This window comes from Indicator indicator, chromosome 14 (genome assembly GCF_027791375.1).
Source record: "Indicator indicator isolate 239-I01 chromosome 14, UM_Iind_1.1, whole genome shotgun sequence".
NCBI lineage: Eukaryota > Metazoa > Chordata > Aves > Piciformes > Indicatoridae > Indicator > Indicator indicator.
In genome coordinates, this window is record NC_072023.1 from 18,692,791 (window position 1) to 18,714,585 (window position 21,795).

The 21,795-nt window shown below is 43.2% G+C and overlaps 1 protein-coding gene across 1 annotated transcript; it reads left to right on the forward strand.

Annotated features, from left to right (window-relative positions):
- Window positions 1-3,400: 3,400 nt before the first annotated feature.
- CMAS (cytidine monophosphate N-acetylneuraminic acid synthetase) lies at window positions 3,401-16,633 on the forward strand. Its single transcript, XM_054386759.1, has 8 exons — window positions 3,401-3,561; window positions 7,990-8,132; window positions 8,334-8,489; window positions 11,105-11,238; window positions 12,573-12,667; window positions 13,479-13,650; window positions 15,392-15,542; window positions 16,404-16,633. Exons 1-8 carry the CDS (start codon window positions 3,401-3,403, stop codon window positions 16,631-16,633), a joined length of 1,242 nt encoding a protein of 413 aa, XP_054242734.1.
- Window positions 16,634-21,795: the final 5,162 nt, after the last annotated feature.

Genomic DNA, 21,795 nt, shown 5'->3' on the forward strand with positions numbered 1-21,795 from the left:
CCATGCTGGGAAACCTGTGCCTGCAGGCCACTCCATGGGCCCATAAAGCAGCGTACATGTTCCAAAGAAGCAGAAAGCATTCATGGAAAGACATTGTATTCTGTGCCTTGTCTTCTGCTGCTCTATTATTAGAATAGCAAATGTTCTTATCTCACCGAGCACTGTGCCCCACACAGTCCCTTCAGAAGCAAGACATCAGTACAAATATGGAAGAAATGAGTCAGAATATATTTAGGTGAGTAATATGTACTCAGTCTAGCTCAGAGCCAAGCTTCATCCTTGGATCCTGAAGCAGCTGGCTGATGAAATCTCAGCACCAGGTAGAGTTACCAAGACTAGGCAGCACAAAACACCCCCTAGGTTAAAATTAGGGGGAAAGGAACAGTCTGAGGACTATATGCTTGCTTTAGCAAGAAGTGTGTAATAGTAACAGTTTACACACTGGGAGGTTCAGTTCAGAAGTGTACTCTTGATCTAAACTAAAATAATTAAGCAGGTTTTAATTACATACAGTCTTGTAGAAAATTCTTACAAAATAACCCCCACCTAGATCTATGATATATGCCAGATCTTCTAATGTCATATTTTTCCTCTGTAAATGAAAGTTGAATCCAGACCCAGCTCCTTGCTTGGGATATTCCTGGGCTATGAAAAAGAACTGAACCAAATTATGTAGTTGAAACATTATTACTGATAATGAACCAGAATACAGATATTTTGAATTCATTGCTTCTAATCTTGTAGGTATTTTGAATGTTGTAGCAATAAAAAAACTCTGACAGAGATTTAATACAGCATATGATTTCTCATTCTTCTACTGTAAAAGCCTTGCATACTTTCTTTCTAACATAATATGCTATTAAAGGGCCAATTTTGGCTACTTTAAAAATGCTTCTCAGAAAAAAAGCACAAAATCACAGAATCATAGAATGCTAGGGATTGGAAGAGGCCTCCAGAAATCATTGAGTCCAAGCCCTCTGCAAAACAGGGCCACTTAGGGCAGGTCAAACAGGAACACATCCAAGCTAAGGTACTTAGCAAGTTATGGCTACTACTTTCCACCTTGTCTAAAAAAAGAAAAGAGGCCTGAAAGGAGCTGCATTGCTCTGCATAGTAGAAGAGCAAGCTGCCCATCTCTGCTGGATTTTTTTTGAACACATATCCACTTCAGACAGAAAAAACATTCCCCCCCACCAGTGATTCTTCTTAAATGCCTGCCTCTGGATGAATATAACTCAGAGCATTTCCTTTGGCAGTGGTAGATGAGGTACTGCTGCTTCACAACACATTAAACAACCTGAGGATGACTTCAGTGAACTGTACGTAGTACATTTCCATTAGAAACTGAGACCTCAAGTCTGTTCAACAGCTGCAGCTTTCCATTTTCCAGATTACATTAAACCCCAGATAACCTATGCAGCCTTGCACGGGAAGTGTGCTACTTTATTTTTTCCATCCGGATTGTACGAGTAAGTTCGTATAACTTTACGTGGGGTGCTTTTATGTTTTAATACACTTTTTGGGAGGTGGAGAACGGAAAAGAGGTAGAGGGAGTGTTTCCTTTACAGATAAAAAGGCTCTGCTGTGACTCTTCTGCCCTCTGCCGGGGTTCCTCGGACAGGAAGAACATGACAGAGGAGAAACCACTGAAGTCTACAAGAGTGGTGGTTGCCAAGTGAAAATGCTTGGTGTTATACTGACACCGGTGAAGTTAGGGTTAAATGTACTGCATCGGTCTTCTAAGGAGGACAATTGATCAGGGGCTTCATGGTGTAAAGCTGCTCACTTGGAATAAACGAAGCATGCCTTGCTAGCAACTAAATCCTTGAAAATAGCCAAAGGATGGATGACAGCCTCTGCTGGAAGTTCCCATCAAAGTAAAACATCAAGGATATCAAGAGGAGCTCTTAATTGGAGGAGACCCCTTGGGTTTGTATATTATGGGGAACATCCCGATATAAATTGCAACAATATGTCATCAAGCAGGACTCTGGCAAGAAAACAAGGCTTAAAGGTATCCTTTCTTTGAATCACCCTCACAATGTGAAAAGCCACATATCCTAACTAGAAACCCCCCCACCCAAGTAAACCCCTCACCCTCTGAGCATGCCTAGTGAATTTGAAAGAAGCTGCATCTTTAAGATTAAGCAAGAAAGAGACTAACCAATATCTAATTAGTAGGTGTCAACATCAGGTGTAGATAATACATTTTACTGTACAAATATACCCACAAATTTCACCTGCTGTGCTAGATTTGTGGGTAGGGTGTGGGATACACCCTAGCACCCAAACCTGCACAGCACTGTAATAAATCAGTATCCTGTCTCAGTATGTGAGATTGGATTCCTGCACAGAGCGGGAAAGAATTTGTTTTTCAGACAACAGTGGCTGATGAAAAATCTCCTGAACGCCGTCACCTGATGCTTATGCAGCTTTCCAGACAAAAGCTGCAGTGCATGCTCCTCCCAGCTGTGAGGGCTTGCCATTACCAGAGCTGAAAACCACCTTAAAGCAACCTTCTGTGTGCTGACAGAAAACACAGCCACAACTTTGACTAGCATTGATTGACAAGCAGCGATACCAGGCTGCAGAAAGCTAGGAAACCTCCATCCCATCTCGAATTGCTATCTGCTGGGCACCCTCCCCGAGGACAGGGTACCTTGTGCCAAAAGGGACAACACACCCTTGTGAACACGCAAGCGGACGGGCATCACCCTCAGCTTTCTTGAGCCTCTCAATACATGGAGGAGTGTCTCCAGAAAAGGGTCTAGAGAAAAAGGTCTTATGAGAAGCAGCTGAGGGAACTGGGGTTGTGTAGTCTGGAAGAGGCTGAGGACATCATTGCTTTCTACAACTATCTGAAAGGAGGTCATAGAGGTGGATGTTGGTCTCTTCTCCAAGTTGCAAGTGATAGAATGAGAGGAAACGGTCTCGGATTGCACTAGGTTTAAATTAGATGTTAGATTTTTATTTACTGAAATACTGGTCAGACATGGGAACAGGCTGCCCAGGAAAGTAGCACTGTTCCTGAAGGTGTTCAAAAACACGGAGAGATGGCACTTTGGGACATTGTTTAATAGCCATGGTGGTGTTGGGTTGACAGCTGGACTTGATGATCCTAGGTGCCTTTTCCAATGTGAATGATTCTTGGTTCCTTACCTCCCCCAGACTAACAGGTGCTTGCTGCTAGATCCCCACCAATCTCCTCTGCCCCCAACTCTCGCTTTACGCCACGCCCCCTCACACGCCACGCCCCCGCCACGCCCTCCTCGTGGCCTCCCTCCCCGCGGCCTCCCTCCCCGCCTCTCCTCTCCAGCGCGCAGGCGCGGTCGGGACTACACTTCCCGGCATGCAAGCTGGGAGTGGGGTGGCGCCGGTAGCGGCGGGAGCAGAGCCTGGTATGGAGGCGGGCGCGGGGGGTTCGCGCGCCCACCTGGCCGCGCTGGTGCTGGCCCGCGGCGGCAGCAAGGGGATCCCGCTGAAGAACATCAAGCTGCTGGCGGGGGTGCCGCTCATCGGCTGGGTGCTGCGCGCCGCCACCGACGCCGGCGTCTTCCACAGGTGCGCATGCGCCTTTCCGCTGCATCGGCTCCTCTCCAACTCGTCTGCCTTCCCGCTCCGTGCGGGAGGATGGAGGGCGCAGCCCGGGACGGGGGCAGCGGGAGCAGGATGAGGGATTTCTGTGGCAGCCCTCCCTTTCCAGTGAAGCTGGCGAGGGGGTCTAGAGCACAAATCTTATGAGGAGGGGGCAAAGGGGAGACCTTCTCGCTCTCTGTAACTGACTGAAAAGTGGATGTCAGTCTCTTTCTCCCAAGTAACAAGCCATAGGACAAGAGGGAACTACCTGAAGTTGTGTCAGGGCAGGTTTAAATTGGCTGTTGGGAAGAATTTCTTCACTGAAGGGGTTGTTAAGCATTGGAACAGGCTGCCAGGAAGTGGTTGAATCACCATCCGCGGAGGTATTTAAAAGGTGTAGATGTGGCACTAGGGGATGTGGGTTAGTGGGGGACTTGGCTGTGCTAGGGTAATGATTGGACTCGATGCTCATCAGGGACTTTTCCAACCTAAACGATTGTATGATTCCTAACTGGCTTCACCCTGGCAGGCTCCAAGGCATGGTGCCAGATATGCCCATCTGAGAGGTGGGCCAGCAGTGGGGCATCTGTTCTCCCCTGTGGTGTCTTTAACCTGGCTGAAACTGCCCCTTCGGGTTTGTGATTGAGGTAGATGTGTGGTGAGGGATCCTCACTGAAGGCAAGGGGGTGCAGTTAATGTAGCACCCCGTTATGGATCAGGCAGGGCATGGCACAGGGCAAACAGGCTGCACCCTGCCGTGAATTGTAGTGCCCCTTTTTTGTGAGCAGTGAGAGAATGAAGGAATCAGTGTCTTGCAACAGTTGCCGCAATTTGTGGTTGATGTTTGCCAGTGAGTATTGACATTTTTACTTTATTAAGATGGCTTCATTAAATGAAACTGCCAAATGATGGGCAATCTCCCATGGATCATAGGATGGCTTTGGTTGGTGATCATCTGGTCACACCCACGGTGCAAGGCTGGCCTGGTTAGGGTTTCCTGTGGCCATATGCAGCTGAGCTTGGGTGTCTCCACAGATGGTGACCTCACAGCCCTTCTGGGCACTGACTGCAGGTAATTGATAGCTCTTGTGGTTGAAAAATTGTTTTGTAATTATGTAATTGGCACTCTGTGTCCTCTTGCTATGCTCATTCAGGAAAAGCTGCTCTGTTTTCTCTCAAACCTGCCCACCAGGTACCTGAAGACAGCAATAAAGTCAATCCTTAGCCTTCTCTTCATAAGATGAATCAAGGTAGCTCTGTCGGCATCCCCTGGCATACAAATGCTCCCAGCCCTGAGTTGTCTCGCTGGCTCTCTGTGGAGCTTGCTCCAGTTTTTCTTTCTTGTATCAGGGAGCTTACAGCTGGACACAGCATGTCAGAGGCAGTCTCATAAATGTTGAGTGGAAGGCAATAATGATGTGTGTCCATGTGACACAGAACAGAAGCTTAGTTTATGGCAAAGTGCACAAAACTTTGGTAGCAATCATTAGAACTAGCTTGAAGCAAGCATGTTGTTAGTTTTAGGAAAAGGGGCATTACAAATTTCTTTTTTTTTTTTTTTCCTGTGAAAGCAAAACAGATTTTTCTCCGCATACTGGAGAAATTAATTAGAACCAGTGTATGCTTAAGATGCGCTTGGTGTGTAGCATTCCTAGGTGCAAACCTCCTACATTATGTTCGGAGCAGGGACTTGATACAGACCAGTGGAAATGTAGCTCAGTTAGATTCAGAGCTGGAAATAAGCATGAGCCTCCTGTATCTCATAGCTGCTATATCATTATCTACCCTCAAAAATGTTTTTACTGTGTCTGAAAAGTAGAGGAAGCATCACTGACTTGTTGTTTCTGTATTAAAAATAAAACCCAAAACTGCTGCTGAGCTAGATTGCTAATAATTATTTAATGCATGTGACCCCATATTGCTTAATGACCTGTGGTGGATGTCGTGGTTTGAGTGACCTACCTCATTTCCTAATTGCCTTTTGAATTTGCCCAAGAGGAAGCCAGTTAGGGTTATGTAGCCTAACTTTGAGGCATATCAAGTTCATTAGATGAAGGGTGCTAGATCTTGTAGTCACTTCTGAAACAGCTCTGTTGACAGGGTACATGTTACACGGCAAAAATCTGTTAGTTGACTTGGGTGTGTCAGCTGATGAAAAACTCAACATGAGCCAGGAGTGGCTGCTGCCAGCCCAGAAGGCAGCTGTGTGCTGGGCTGCACCAAGAGAAGTGTGACCAGTGGAGTGAGTGAGGTGATTCTCTCCTTTTACTCTACTCTCCCCACCTGGAGCACTGTGTCCAGTTCTGGTGCTCCCAGCACAAGAGGGACTTCAGACTTGCTGGAGCAGGTCAAGAGGAAGGCCACAAAGATGATCAGAGGGCTGGAGAACCTCCCTTGTGGGGACAGGCTGAGAGAGTTGGGGCTGTTCAGCACAGAGAAGAGGATGCTCTGGGGAGACCTGAGAGCAGCCTTACAATATCTAAAGGGGGCAAACAAAAAAAAAAACAAAAAAAACAGGAAGGGACTTTTTACAGGGGCTCATAGTGATAGGACGAGAGGGAATGGATTGGAGATTAGGAAGGAAGAAATTCATTACAGTGATGGTGATGAGACACTGTAACAGGATGCCCAGGGAGGTTGTGGATTTCCCCCCCATGGAGGTGTTCAAGGCCAGGTTGGATGAGGTTTTGAGCAACCTGGGCTAGTGGAAGGTGTCCCTGCCCATGGCAGGTAGGTTTGGGCCTACATGACCTATAGGGTGCTTTCCAAAACATTCAATGAATCTGTGAATGGGGAGTGTGTATGTAATCTAATTAGCCTGAAGCAGTGGATGGAAAATACCTCTTCTGCATTTGTTCGTATGGGTGTGACCTGACATTGCTGTCACTGTCACACATTTTTTTTATTCTGATGATCCTATGGTGTCTTTGGATGAAAAACCTGAAGCAGCACTTGCCATGTGCAGTGCTTTGAGAATGGGTGCTTAGCTGTGGGAAGGGTTATTTTTCATATGTTTTGGAGTTGTATCTCACATGCTTTTTTTTCCACAGCGAGGGCAACAATGGCCTCTCAGTATTCAGCCAGTGTTTATCATCATCACATATTATTCAGACTGAGCCCTTCCTTTTGTCAATGTTTATTATCCCTGAACAATGGCAGTCTTGCTTTACCAGTATTGAAGTTTTTCTGTGCCAAAAAACATATGGGATGGTAATTTGAACAGCCCTTTCTCTCAACTGCATGGAGCCTAATTAACACAATAGAAAACACTTGCTAATCTTCTAACTATTTGGCAGTTTTGCTTGTCAGTCTTCTTTCTGAACTCTTAAATTACTTTAAATGCCTCATTCAACCCATTCATTGATCTGTTAGCATGCCTAACATACTGTGGTGTGCTGACACAAGATTTTTCTGGTATTGCTTCCTTTATGGTGCCTTAACTTTCTATGTGGAAGCAAGAGCAACCACCCAACAGTATTAAATTGAAATGCAGCCCAAGCTTGAGATTTTGCAATCTAGTCAACAACCCCAACATGCTTGGAGCAGGGTGGCTGGAGAGCAGCCTGGTGGAAAAGGATCTGGGGGTGCTGGTGGACAGCTGAACAGGAGCCAGCAGTGTGCCCAGGTTGCCAAGAAGGCCACAGGCATCCTGGCCTGGATTAAAACCAGTGTGTCCAGCAGGAGTAGGGCAGTGATGGTGCTCCTGTATTTGGCCCTGATGAGGCCACAGCTTAAGTGCTGGGTTTAGTTCTGGGTGCCACAGGACAGGAAAGATAGTGAGGGGCTGAAGGGTGCCCAGAGAAGAGCAACAAAGCTGGTCAGGGGTCTGGAGGGAGCTGGGGTTGGTCAGTCTGGAGAAGAGAAGGCTAAGAGGAGATCTTATGGCTCTTCACAACTCCGTGAAAGGAGGTTGGAGTGAGGCTGGTGTTGGTCTCTTCTCCTGAGTAACCAGCCATAGGATGAGAGGAAATGGGCTTGAGTTGTGCCAGGGGAGGTTTAGGTTGGACATTAGGAGAAAATTCTTTACTGAGAGTGGGTGAGGAGTTGGAACAGGCTGCCCAGGGAGGTGATGGAGTCACCATCCCTGCAAGTGTTCAAGAAGCTGTAGATGTGGTGCTTCAGGATATGGTTTAGTAGTTGTGGTAGCTGGGTTACAGTAGGATTTGATGATCTTAAAGGTCTTTTCCAGCCTTAGTGATTCTATGATTCTTTATGTATTTTATCCCTGTTACAAGCTGCTTATTGGACTGACAGGGATGGTTTTACTAGCACAAATAAAAGAACTAGTTCCTTTCAATGGAAGGTGTAGTGCCTACATAAGATCAGGCTATTGTTCTTGTTAGATTATGGGAGGCAAATCAACAATGCTGGGATTTATTATCTTTATTAATTTCTGTCACTGTCTGCCAACAGTATCTGGGTTTCTACAGACCATGATGAAATTGAGAAGGTTGCAAAGCAGTTTGGTGCTCAAGTCCATCGCAGAAGCCCCGAAGTTTCTCAAGACTCCTCAACTTCTCTAGAAGCTATCAGAGAGTTTCTTAATCATCATCATGGTAAATCAGTAATTAATTTGCTGAGCTTTTATTTTGTAGCCCCAAAGGGATGGTGCACTTATTATTTAGAAAAATAAGCCTTCATAAAAGCAAGAAAGTTTCTCCTTTTGTGTGTGGGGGGGGCGTCCACTCGTACCACACTTTGCAGTTGTGTGTATTAAGTGTTCATTGTTTCATAAATATTTCTTTGTTTTGCTTTAGAAGTTGATATTGTAGGAAATATTCAAGCAACATCTCCTTGTTTACATCCCAGTGATCTTATAAAAGTAGCAGATATGATCCAGAAGGAGGGATTTGATTCTGTCTTCTCTGTTGTGAGACGGCATCAATTCAGATGGAGCGAGGTGAAAAAAGGAGGTAATATTTAGCTGTTTCTGGTTACACTTATACTTAATAATTTATCCAATTTTTCAACTGGTTTATTTTCATACCTGTGGTACTTACATTAGGATGTGATATCAGAGGCAGAAGCCAAACTCTTCAAGAGATGTGAGATGGCTTGGAAATTCCTTTTAAGCAGTGCAGGTTTGATATTACCGATCATTGTTTTATCTTCCTGTAATTCTATTGTAGAATTGATAAGATATTGAAAATTAAATTATTCTTAGCTTGTCTAAGCTCAAAATACAGCTCCCTGGATCTTTACATGTTAACTTCTCCTTGGCAGACATTCATGTGTTTGTAGACATGACCCTGAGGTCCTGTCTTAACTAGGAAGTTGCTTGTCCTAACAAATGACAACTAATGTCAGGTAAAGCTTTAGGGAATATGGGATGAGAAGTTTGTAGCCTGGAGACACAGGCTTTATGTCAGCCTGCTAATTTGGCTGCTGTCTTATGGCAAATGGCAAACTGCTTTTGAGTCATGAGGACTGAACTCATGGTTAACTCATAGTTAGCTCATACAAAAGAATATGACTGGTTTTCCCAGCAAAAATATGCCTCCCAGGTACAGCTGCCAAGATGACTAAAGGCTGAACTCTTTACTTACTTCTTGTAGCTGTAGAAGTATCTTTTGTCCTTGTACAAAGAATTATTCCATACGTCATCTATGTAGGTGGTGGTGGTGGGGTTTGTGTGTGTGTGATTAAAGCAGAAACATTTGCTTCTTTTTTTTCCTAAACCCAGTTAATTCAGATGCTGTCACATCATTATTATTATTTTTGTAAAATTAATGTGTTCCTCAGACATTACAATTATTCTGTGGAGACTGAATTGCTTCTGATGAGAATTTTGTTGGTGAGCTTACAAAGCATGCTGTCAAAAAGCTTGCAAAATAAATGAAGCTTGGTATTAGAGTTAAGTTGGAATAGGAGTTAGGCTTTTGTTTAGAACAAACAGCTGACTTGAACATTCTCATTGTTCTCACAAGAGGAAAACTAACATGACACAGTTTGTTCATCAAGTATAAGAGGAGTATCAAAAATGTGGGTGGCAGTTTAGGATTCTGTGGATTGTGCGTTAGGCAGCCGAGCAAAAGTCCACTTCACACCTTGAGGTGTGGCTAGGATGGATATCTGTGAAAGACTAAATCTCACTTGGATCTACCATGTGGCTCTCTGAAGTGACAGTGTGCCTCCTTATCCCTATAGGTAGATTATTAAAATTAAAAAGCTTCAAGGCCTACCTGTAAGAGCAAATTAGTTTAATGCAACGTCAGAAGTCTTTTCATGTGGCAAGGGGTAAAATATCATTCAGTTGCAAGAAGTGTATGCAAGCAGAACAAAGGAATACATTGTGCAAACATGATCATCTTAAGGGTAAAAGCAAAAGACCTTTCAGGACTGTGGTGTTTCAGGTGACAGTGATTGGTGGGAGCATTATACAGCTTAGCAGTGTGCTCTTTTTTCATCCTTTGTTTTTTTTATTCCCCCTAGATGGCTCTAAACTACTGGTTATGTACACTTTTCTTGTGTATTTGTGTTGTTCCTTCTGCTTTAAGGTTTAATATTGATGCAGCCTGAAAGAGAAAAGTGTCTCTCTCTGCAAATGTTTACTCCATTGAGACACAAAGCTCTAGTGTATTTTGGAAACACAAGGTGTGTATATATCTTAAAGCCTCAGAGTGTTTGAAAATGTCCTCTAGCTTTTTCCTGGTTATTAGATCATGAGACCTGCTGAATTTTAGCTACTTTGTGGATGGCATAAGGACAGAAGTCTCTCTCCCTAGTTTCTGCTGCATGTACTACTGGCATTGATTGGTTCTTATGGGGTCAGAGTTGCTCAAAGATGTTTGTTTATTTGTGGACATTGATTAAACCGTTTAGAAAAAGTTAACATAAGGTGTGTCCTTACAAAGGATGTGTTTTGGGTAAGTGCCAAGATGTTTTCACAGACAAAATTTCATCTCCTGTGCTCTCTTTTCACTTTCCAGATTCCAGGTTGAACGTCTCAGCTCTCAAAGGACATTCAGGACGTTCCTGATTTTAGGCCTAGGTAGCTGAATGGGGGTTTTGTTTACCTTCATTGTGAGTTAAACCCCTTCCTATTGTGTACTAGGAGATAGAATACAGAGAGATTGTGTAGTCTTTCTTTGACACTGGCAAGGACAGTCTGGAAGAACATCCTCCCTGCTCCTTTTGGTAACTAATTTTGGAGCTGATGACCTCTCAGGGTTTTGGTCTATGTTGTTGTTGTTTGTTTTTTGTTTGGGTTTTTTTTTTTTGTTTGTTTGTTTGTTTTGTTTTGCTTTGTGTTGTTTTTTCTAATTGGAATGAAAAATTTCCTTTGCTGGAAGTACAGGGCCATTCTGCACTTGGTTATCCACGGTTCCAAGAAAAGGAAGTGCTTCAGTGATTCGTTATGAAGCTAAGCAATGAGAGGCAGTAACGAAAGAAGTTGGTGACTGAATCGTGTCTTTAATTTTTCAACAGCAAGCTCTTTAAAGAAAGTTGAGTGACTGAACAGAGGTTCTGGAAAACTTGTTTCCTAGAATCATAGCATCCTTATTTTGTCTTTTTTCACTGTTAACAGAAAACAAAATGACAGAACCCCAAAACCTGAATCCAGCAAAACGGTACCGGAGGCAAGATTGGCCTGGGGAGCTGTATGAAAATGGTTCATTTTATTTTGCTAAGAGACACTTGATTGAGAAAGGCTACTTGCAGGTTAGTGATTCTGTTTTTCATGCTCTTTAGAGTAATACATCCTTTGTTCTAGAGGGTTCTGAGTTCAAGAATGTATTTCTGATGCAGTCAGTATGCAGTAATGAGACTTTCACCTCAGTCCACTTTGCTTATTATGTTTAACAGAGTTAGCTGTAGCTAGGGCAGCTCCATTAACAGCACCCTACACAGCAAATGCAGTTATTCAAATAATATTAAGGAGTATACAGTTAGAAACCCAAACCAGTACAATAATTAATTTCACATAATTACACCAGGATGTGATAATTGATTTCACTGCTATTTAGGGTGTAAAATGGGCTGTCATGCAGTATCATAGGCTTCTCATAGAATCTATAAACTTATTGACAGATTTAGTCCTATGCCAATTTTGTATTGTAACTTAAACAGTTGTTTTTCCCTTTGCTGATATGGATGTCCCAGTGTAGTAATGCAGAACAAATGTATTTACTTCTCATTTTGTTTGCCTACCAGTAGAGACTTTCAGTTTTCCCATGAAGGACAAGCTCTCCATCTTACAGACCATTTCCAGTATTTGTCAGCAAAAATAAAAAAAATCCAAATGTAGATACATCCCTGAGCAGAGCCTGGCTCTGTCCTCCTGGCACTGCCCTCCACATCTTTATAAATAACATGAATGAGGTCAGCCCTCAGACTCCTCTGCTCCAAGCTAAGGAGCCCCAGCTCCCTCAGCCTTTCTTCAGCAGGAAGATGTTCCACTGCCTTCAGCATCTTTGGGGCTCAGCACTGAACTCTTTCAAGCAGTTCCCTCAGGCCCTTCTTGAACTGAGGGGCCTGGAACTGAACACAGTATTCCAGATGTGGCCTCACCAGGGCAGAGCAGAGGGTCAGGAGAACCTCTCTCAACCTGCTCACCACAGCCCTTCTGTATTTAATACAGCCCAGGATGCCTTTGGCCTTCTTGACCACAAAGGCACATTTCTTGCTCGTGAGCATCCTTCTGTCCCCTGGGATGCCCAGGTCCTTTCCCCCTGAGTAAATGCTACAGGTATTACTATTTTACTATATTAAAAGACCTAAATGTAACATAAGGACTGTATTTGATGATGTGTTTCTTGCATGCTTTTTCTAGATGTAAAATTAAAATGCTCATTGTCTGTTGCCTATAGGAAGTTGTTTCAAATGCTTCATTGTGGCAGCAGTAAAAACTTTGCTACTGATTGTTCATTTATGTATAAGCCCTTGTGACCACTGTGCAACCAGATACTTGGCTTTCATTACCTGGTACTAAATGGTGCAGGGTTGCATTTTTATTAACCCAAGCAGAAAGTTTTACTGGGCTCTGCTTTATTTAGGGTGGGAAAATGGCCTACTATGAAATGCGTGCAGAGCACAGTGTGGATATTGATATAGACATTGATTGGCCTATTGCAGAGCAGAGAGTATTGAGGTAAAACCACTTTTTAAATTCCTCTACTTTTTGCATATCTCTCATTGCTTCAAGCTATGGTAATGTGTATTCATAATGTAATGTAAGTAATCAAGATCAAAGATAATTGGAAACTTTATTTCTGGTCATCGCTTTTTTTTTTTTTTCCCCTGTCTCTTTTGAAATCTTTGCTGTATGTTTGGGTTTTGTGTTTGTTTGGATTGTTTGGGGTTTTTTGAAGTGCAGCTTGGGGAAAACTCTAAGCCCCACTATACTATAGCAGTGTGTTGGCATCATCTCCTGAGTTTCCCAGCTGAGTTGTCCAAGGCTTGCATGGCCTGTACCACACATCCTGGTGTGCATGGCTGACAGTGCTCATGTTGAAGGCATGAGCTTATTACGCCTTGCCAGCTGCCTTTTCTTTGCAGCCACTCTGCAACCCTCTGAAGAATGAGTGGGAATGAAAAGGGTTTTATGTGCCTTTTATATCCTCTACTCCATTTTGGGTTTGCCCCAATAAATGCTACAGAACATAACCTCTTAATGTTAAGGAAATAACTCTCATCCTAACATTTAAATGGACAACATAATTGAGCTGTTTTTTTGGATCATTTTGTTGGGGGGGGTTGTGTTTTGGTTTTGGGTTTTTTTGTTTTGTTTTTTTTCATTGAAAGGGGAGAATATAGTTAGGAGAATGACAATGATGAGAAAAGACATTATCAAAAAAGAGTTTCAGAGATGATTTCCCTGTCTGAAGGTCACATTTGTATTTGAAATACTTGGGTTTGCAGTGTTCAGAGTTCCACCCTAAAAAGATAACTTGTTTGTCTAGCTTTGGATATTTTGGCAAAGAGCCATTGAAAGAAGTGAAGCTGTTGGTTTGCAGTATTGATGGGTGCCTGACAAATGGTCGCATTTATGTGACAGAAGATCAGAAGGAAATGGTCTCCTATGATTATAGAGATATTGTTGGTGTTGATCTATTAAAGAAAAGAGGAATCCAGGTAAGTGTTCTGAAGTGTGAGGCTTTATGTCTGCTGTAACCTTGAACATTAAAAGATTCTAGAAGAGTGCAGCATATAAGTTGAAGTTTCTTCAGAGTGCTTCTGATCAAGCAACACAATACAGTGTTTCAGGGTTGGGACAAATGTTCTGGGATCCCTTGCAGGAAAATAAAAAGTTTTTTTTTGAGAAAGTTCCCCATCTTATTCACAGCAGCTGTAGCATCTTTTTCCTTTTGTCCTGGAAAAATGTGGGAATAAGTTTTTATGGTATTTGGCCATCACTAGTCATGTTGTTCTGTGCAATCTAGACACTCAGTAATTAGGAGGCAGATTTACAAAGCAGGGATGTGTTGTTACCTTTTGGCTATAGAAGAAGTAGAAATACCCAGGCAAATTAGCTGGTTCATCCTAGATCACCCATGATTGTTGTAAAGAGGAGAAAATCACCCCCCAGACACTTTTGTCTGCATTGTTGTTTAATGTTGTGCTTAAATGAAAAACAGCCCAGATTGTCATGTGGCTACTTTCATTATTATTGATTATTATTACCACTACTCAATTCTGCTGATCTGAATCTTTGCTTGCATTTATGTAAAATCAGCCTTGTGGCTGTTTTCTGTTGGTAGAGCTGGAAGAGTTTTTGCCAGGATGGGAACTAAGTGCAGATTTAGACTCTGAAAGCCTTAACTCAGCTCTGTCACAGAGGCATGGATAAGACATAAGCAGCTATACCCAAAGTAAACTTCTCCAGACACGTTTTTGGAGTCCCTGTTGTAGGATTTTTCTTACAAGCAGCTGGGTGAGACATTCATGACATGCTTTGATGCATCTCTTGCTGCCTTGGGGTAGTGAAATGCAGTGGATGGTTTTTCAAGCCTCCCTTAGCTTTTTCTGTGAGGCAAAAGAGTGAAGAAGCTTGTGATCATTGTTTTGTTGCCTGTGAGAGACCATTTCCATACTTCCTGTGATTTGGAATCCTTCCTTGAAAAATGTATTTCTAGTACCTGTGGCTGATACACACTTGCCCTGAGCACCATTCCTCTTTATTCTGTACTTGGAATCAATGCTAAGTTAGTATTTAAAAACAATTAGGGAAGATAGGTTTGTTCACAGCTTGGAAAGAAAATGTGGAGGGGCTATGTCTGAGATTTTAAGAACTCCTGCTGCAATAATCTTCTAGGTTTGGTTCACCTTGTACACGATTCCTGAAATTTCAAGTTTGGAATGAACTTCCAGAGACGAATGTGCTGTGCTACTTCACTCTATTTAGTGTCCTCTTGGTGCTCTGGAGTCCTGCTGTGAATAAGTGAAGTTTATTAGATACAAGAACCACAGAAAATACTTCATAATATTCTACTTATAGAACTGTTACAGAAACTTTCCTTGGAGATTTTCTTACTCCCTGTGGTGATGTAATTAGTTGATACTGCACTAGACAGTCATGCCACTCTGCTGTGCTACCCAGTGTTTTATTTGATACATGTTGCATTTACAAAGACAAACGGAATTTTTTTTTTTTTTTTAACATCAGAGAGGTTTCACAGAACAGCTACAAGTCTGGAATGTGGGTTTGGGATGCTTATTATTTTTGCTCTGAGTTTTGACTGAAGCAACCAGTTACTGAATGCTTTTATGATATCTGAGAGAGCTTCAATGAGCAAAACTTATACTGTTTGGTTTTTTTTTTTTTTAGTAAAACAGCTTACATGGAATTTATTCTAACTTGATTCTGTTTTAATAGGTTCGACTCATCTCTGAAAGAGATTGTTCAAAAACACTGTCAGCCATGCAGCTGGGATGTATAGCGAAGGTTAACACAGCAGATAAATTACAAGTCCTGGAGGACTGGCAAAAAGACATGGGTCTGAGCTGGAAAGAAGTCGCTTACTTAGGTCAGTTCCTGGGTTTTTGGTAGTAAAATTTAGGTACCATACTGTCCACAAATGCAAACTGCACTGCTCAGCTTCAAGAGTCTTTATTCTTTATTAATACCCTAAACTTAATGGGATTGACATGCATATTTCAGCACATCATTGCTTGCTAGGATACAATCTAAATATTAAAGGCATTGATGAATCAATGTCTAATTTGGTAAGGGAAGTCTTAGCTATTATAATCAGATTTAGGAAAGGTTTTGATATTACACAAGCATACAGTTCCATCTTTTTACCATGAGGGTGGTGGAACACTGCAACAGGTTGTCCAGGGAGGTGATTGAGGCCCCATTCCTGGAGATACTCAAGGGGAGGCTCAACAGGGCTCTGAGAAACCTGATCTAGTTGAAGATGCCCCTACATATTGCAGAGGAGGTTGGACTAGGTGACCTCTGGAGGTCCCTTCCAACCCAGACCATTTCTATGATTCTGTTTCATTTTAGATGGGTATTGTGTAGATTATACCCTGAAATGGACACAATTAAAACTGAAAGCTGTGTGATTCTGCACAAAACTGTATTTCAGTGACAGCTTAAGTGTATGATCCTGAAAATGCTTATTCAGTTCCTCAAATAATTTTGCTGCTCTTCACACAGTCTTTAGGCAGGAGAATGGTACTTTGAAGTGTGATTAGCATTTACATTTATCCCTAAGATGTTCTGAGCACTGCCTCACATCTGCAAAGTGCTGTTGAGCTGCTGAGATGAAAACTGTGACAAATTTTTAGAAAGATTAATATGTGCACAGCCAAAAAAAAAAAAAAGTTCAATTTTCTTCCCCACTGTGATATTTTTCCTTGTCTGTCATCTTTCTCCATAGGAAATGAGGAGTCTGATGTGGAATGCCTGAAGAAAGCTGGCATGAGTGGTGTGCCTGCTGATGCCTGTGCAGTTGCTCAGAAGGCTGCTGGTTATATTTGTAAAAGCAATGGTGGCTGTGGAGCTGTCCGGGAGTTTGCAGAACACATTTTCCTCTTGTTAGAAAAAGTGAACTCTGCGAGGAAGCAAATGCAAGGAATTAGTTCAGCGGGAAAGGAAATGGGGAAATGAGAACAGCAGGAGAGGAAATAAGGAACTGATGTAAAAAGAGTAACACAGTTTTGGTCAGTCCTGCTTTTCTTCTCTTCCTCTCTCAGTGTGCATCTCAAAGGATGGCTTCTCTTCCAAGTGTTACATAGCACTGGAGTTACAGTGCTGTTTCCCTTGATGTTTCCCTGTAATTTAAGGTCCCACTTGGAGTAAGTGCTGATATTCATGACTGTATGCTGATATTATCATATGATGCTTATTAATATCATCATACTCATGATTATTTTAAAAGCCATTGAAGTGCAGTGAAAGGAATGCTACAAAAGGTAGTGTCCTGTAAATGCACTCTTAAGCATTACAACTGTCCTACAGGAATGATTTGTCTTTATTCCATAATCTGAATATTTTCAGGGATCAATGACTTTGCATGACTTGGGAATTTGTAAATCAGGCTTTAAAAAAAAATAAATGAAATTGTCTGTTTTCTTTATTTAGTTTATATTTTCTTTATCAAATGTCAACATGATCTTGTAGTTGTGTGCTTGCTTTTTACAGGGTTTATTGCTAGTGAAGAAGAGTTTTAGCATATGCTGGAGAGGTCAGGTATAAAACAACTATGAAACTCCTGTGTTAATGTACAACTAGTTAATAACAGTATTAGTTAGGAAAACCATTTAGGCATGGGCTCAGTTTGAAGCTTATAAATAATTAAATTGCATTTGAATTATACCTCTTACTCATCGATTCATCAAATGGCTTAGGTTGGAATGGACCTCCAAAGGTCATCTGGTCCAAACCCCCTGCAGTCAGCAGGGACATCCTCCACTGGATCAGCTTGTTCCGAGCCTTGGTGAACCTGGCCTTGAATAGCTCCACAGATAGCGTCCCAACTACCTCCCTGGGCAACCTGTTCCAATGTTCCAGCATCTACATGGTGCAGAACTTTTTCCTAACATCCAATCCAAATCTGTTCTTCTCTCATTTCAAACCATTGTCCCTCATCCTGTCACTGCAGGCCTTCATAAACAGCACACCTAAACCAGCCTTTGTCCATGAGTTCTGTGACTCTGACATGGTTCCTCTGTTTCTGAACCTTGCTTTCTTCATCTTATTTCTCGTATGGGAAGCAGCCAAGTGCAGTTTTATCCTTATTTCACAGCATGTATCAGTGATTCATTCTAAAATGTCAATGGGTAGCTCTGACAGTGAGAAGCAGGACTGTTACTGATAGGAATTAATCATCTAATCTTAAAACTCATGGAAAACAGGGCAAAAGTGCACAAAGAACTGTTGAAGGGCATGAGGACATCAGCTGAATCAGCATCCACTGGCCATAGGTAGCAATGGGAAATTACTCAGCAAGTTCTTAAGCAAAATATAATTGGAGGCTGGGAGAACATTCTGGAAATATGACAGGCTTGTTCCATTTGTTCACATACTCTTGCGGACAAGTTCCTTGGCTAATGTGATGTTATCTCAGCTTCTATGGCCACTCTTAGGTTAAAATTAAATGTGGAGATTATAGAATCATAGAATGGTTTGGATTGAAATGGACCTTCAGAGGTTATCCAGCCCAACCCCCTGCAGTCTGCAGGGACATTCTCCATTAGATCAGCTTGCTCAGAGCCTTGTCCAGCCTGACCTTGAATATCTTCAGCAATAGGGCCTCAACCACCTCCCTGGGCAACCTGTTGCAGTGTTCCAGCACCCTCATGGTGGAGAACTTTTTCCTAACATCCAACCTAAACCTTCTCTAATTTCAAACCATTGCCCCTTGTCCTATCCCTGCAGGCCTTTGCAAACAGTCCCTCTGCAGCCTTTTTGTAGCTCCCTTCAGGTACTGGAAAGTTGCTCTAAGGTCTCCCCAGAGCCTTCTCCAGGCTGAACAGCCCCAACTCTCTCAGCCTGTCCCTGTAGGGGAGATTCTCCAGCCCTCTGATCATCTTTGTGTCCCTCCTCTGGACCCACTCCAGCAGTTCCTTGTCCCTCTGCTGGGGACACCAGCACTGGCCTCACACCCTCGCAGACACTGTCAAGTCAGAAATTAAGGACTTCATAAGCAGGCTGTGCATCAGGACTGTCCCTTGGTACCCAGAGACAGACCTGCTCCCCTCCAGCCTGTGTCCAATTCCTTTCAGAGTCTGCTGCTGCTTCTGAGCCCGGCAGCACCCCGTCAAAACGATTCTCTCGCTCTTGCGCAGAGCTTTGCAGTTTCAAGGCTGCGGTCAGCAGATGTCAGTGGAGAACAAACATTTGGGAGGCAGCGCAGCTGCAGCTTCCCTTTGTGGTGGCGGAAAGCCTGGGTGGCTGCAGAGCGCGCACCGGGGTGGACACGTCTCTGGTGCCATGAGGTTGTGGTCGTTCCCAAGATAGCTGTCTCCCCATTTAGCAGTTTGGAAAGAGGCCGCAAGGAAGCCTGGCAATGCAGTTTGGGACTTCACACTTTCATGTCACTGAGTTTTTCACCTGACCAGCTGTCAAGTGCTCCCTGCTTGCTCCGTGTTGGAGTGGAAGGTGCTGCTGCTCCACTCTGCTTGGTCTTGGAGAAGCCTCCTGTGCGGGAGCACAGGAAGAGAACGTTTCACCATTAGCACCCATTGTCTTTCACTGTCTTTTCCTGCAGTTAATGCTCTGTGGTATGCAGGACAGGTAAAAACATTTGGGGAAAGGGGAAGGCTATATCTCCTATCAAAGTTAATGAAGAAGATGCTGCAGAATTATCTCCTGATTGCTGGTCCCTTGAAAGAAGATGGATTGTAGTCACCTGTGACACTAGAACTGGTGAGTGATAAGGCCACTCAGTCCCTTCCCCCTTTTCATTTTTTACTCCTCTGGCTGACACGTGGTTACAAGTAAACCCTTGTCTTGATTCCCTGAGCTTCTCAGCTCTACTTAGACCCAGTGCAGAAACCCACCAACAGATCTCCCCTGAGTCTTCTCTGTTTCCCTATGACTTCTGACTTCAGCATTTACCAAAACTGGCTCAGATTCCTTCCATGACCTGTGGAGGCAGATCTCACAGGATCACAGGATGTTAGGGGTTGGAAGGGACCTCCAAAGATCGAGTCCAATCCCCTGCAGAGCAAGACCATAGAAGCTAGCACAGGTTGCACAGGAATGCATCCAGATGGATCTTGAAAGTCTCCAGAGAAGGAGACTGCACAGCCTCCCTGGGGAGCCTGTTCCAGTGCTCTGTGACCCTCACAGTGAAGAAGTTCTTCCACATGTTGAGGTGGAACCTCCTGTGCTGTAGTTTTGCCACCCAGCCCTCAGGTACTTATAAACATTTATTGAATCCCCTCTCAGTCTTCTCCTCTCCAGACTAAAAAGCCCCAGGGCTCTCAGCCTCTCCTCGTAAGGCAGTGCTCCAGTCCCTTAACCACCCTAGTAGCCCTCTGTTGGACTCTCTCCAGTAGATCCCTGTCCCTCTTGAACTGGGGAGCCTAAAACTGGACACAATATTCCAGGTGTGGCCTTACCAGGGCAGAATAGAGGGAGAGGAGAACCTCCCTCAATCTGTTGGGTGCACTCCTCTTAATACACCCCAGGACACCATTGGCCCTCTTGGCTACCAGGGCACATTGCTGTCCCATGGATAACTTGTTATCCACCGGGACTCCAGGTACTTCTCCACGGGGCTGCTCTTTAGCAGATCCCCTCCTAACCTGTACTGGTGCAGTTTATTATTCCTTCCCAGGTGCAGTTATCCTTGTTGAACCTCATTAGGTTCCTCTTTGCCCAGCTCTCCAGCCTTTCCAAATCTCACTGAATGGCTGCACAGCCTTCAGGCATATCAGCCAAGCCTCCCAGTTTGGTATCATCAGCATCTCCCTTCAGTTGTGTTGCACTGGTCAATGGCAAGGACCTGAGGTGAAGCAGGTTTTTCTCTCACTGATCTGTTCAGCACCTAACTTATGTATCATTTGTGCAGATGCAAAATTGGAAGGTATTGACATCAAGCTGGCACAAGCAAGGTAGGAAATTAAAGGGCCGTGTGGCAAGTGTGAAATGTGTGGCTGGAGAGAACATTTGTTTGGGGTAAATTAGGCCTTAGCTCAGCTTTTTAGTAACCCCACCCCCAGAGGATGAGCTCACCTTACAGATGTGTAACTTCAGCTCACACAGCAGTTAAAGCAGACCAAATCATATTTGTCTGCTTGGGTTTCCTTTTGATCAGCTTTTGCTGTGTTTTTAATGCCTTGGAATTGTATGGCTAGGGAGAAGATCCCTAAAGCCAGCCTGCAAGGCTGATGGGGAGAACAGAGAACACACCACAGGATAAATAAGAGAAGTTTTCACTGGGTTCACAGAACAGTCCCAGGGATGTGAACACAGACAGCTGATTCTTCTAAAATCTGTCTTATCAGGAAAGGGTAAGCAAATAAGTTGTGTTTAGGTTAAATGTCTCCAAGTGGTGGTTTGTTTGCCCCAGAAGAACATTCAGTTCTGTTGCAAAAGGACTGTGAAGTAAAAAAGTTCTCATCAAAACCCTGGAAATAAGCATTCTGCAGGAAGAAAGTCAAAAGGAAAAACTCCACATTTATATTTCCTCAGCATATGCTGCAGCAATTTACATGGGTTTATATCAGTTGCTATACATGATCTAACCTAACAATAAGTTACATCAAAAAGCTACATATTTAAAAAGAAAAAAAAAAGAAGATACTTTATAAACAAACTCCTCTTCAGATCTTCAGATGTGCAGTAGGAATTTTCATCCTCATTAGCAATAACGAAGTCTGATAAGCTAGCCACTTCCCAAATCATGGTAGATCATGAAGGGAGAAAGTCTGGGGTCAAGCCTTTGGTCATTTCTGTATGATGTAGTTTTAGACTTTTTTCTATATTCAGATTATTACTGGGGTGTTAGTTGGTTGGTTTTTGTTTGGTTTGTTTTGGATTTTTTTAAATATCTTTAGAGAAATTCCTAAATCAGACCTATGAAGTCCATTTGTATCCCTCTAGAGCAAAGTATAAATAAAGGGTAAGGTAGATTTGGTTGTAGAAAATGGGTCTGACACCTGCCTCTGTAAAACCATATACATCTGTCTGCTGAAAGCTGTGTTCAGCTCTGGCATTGTGTCCTCCAAATCTCCTGGTTACAATCCTTTTTGCTGGGGGTACAGCAAACAGACTAGGATCTCCCACTCACAGTTTCCCACCAACTGCTCCCTCACAGGGAG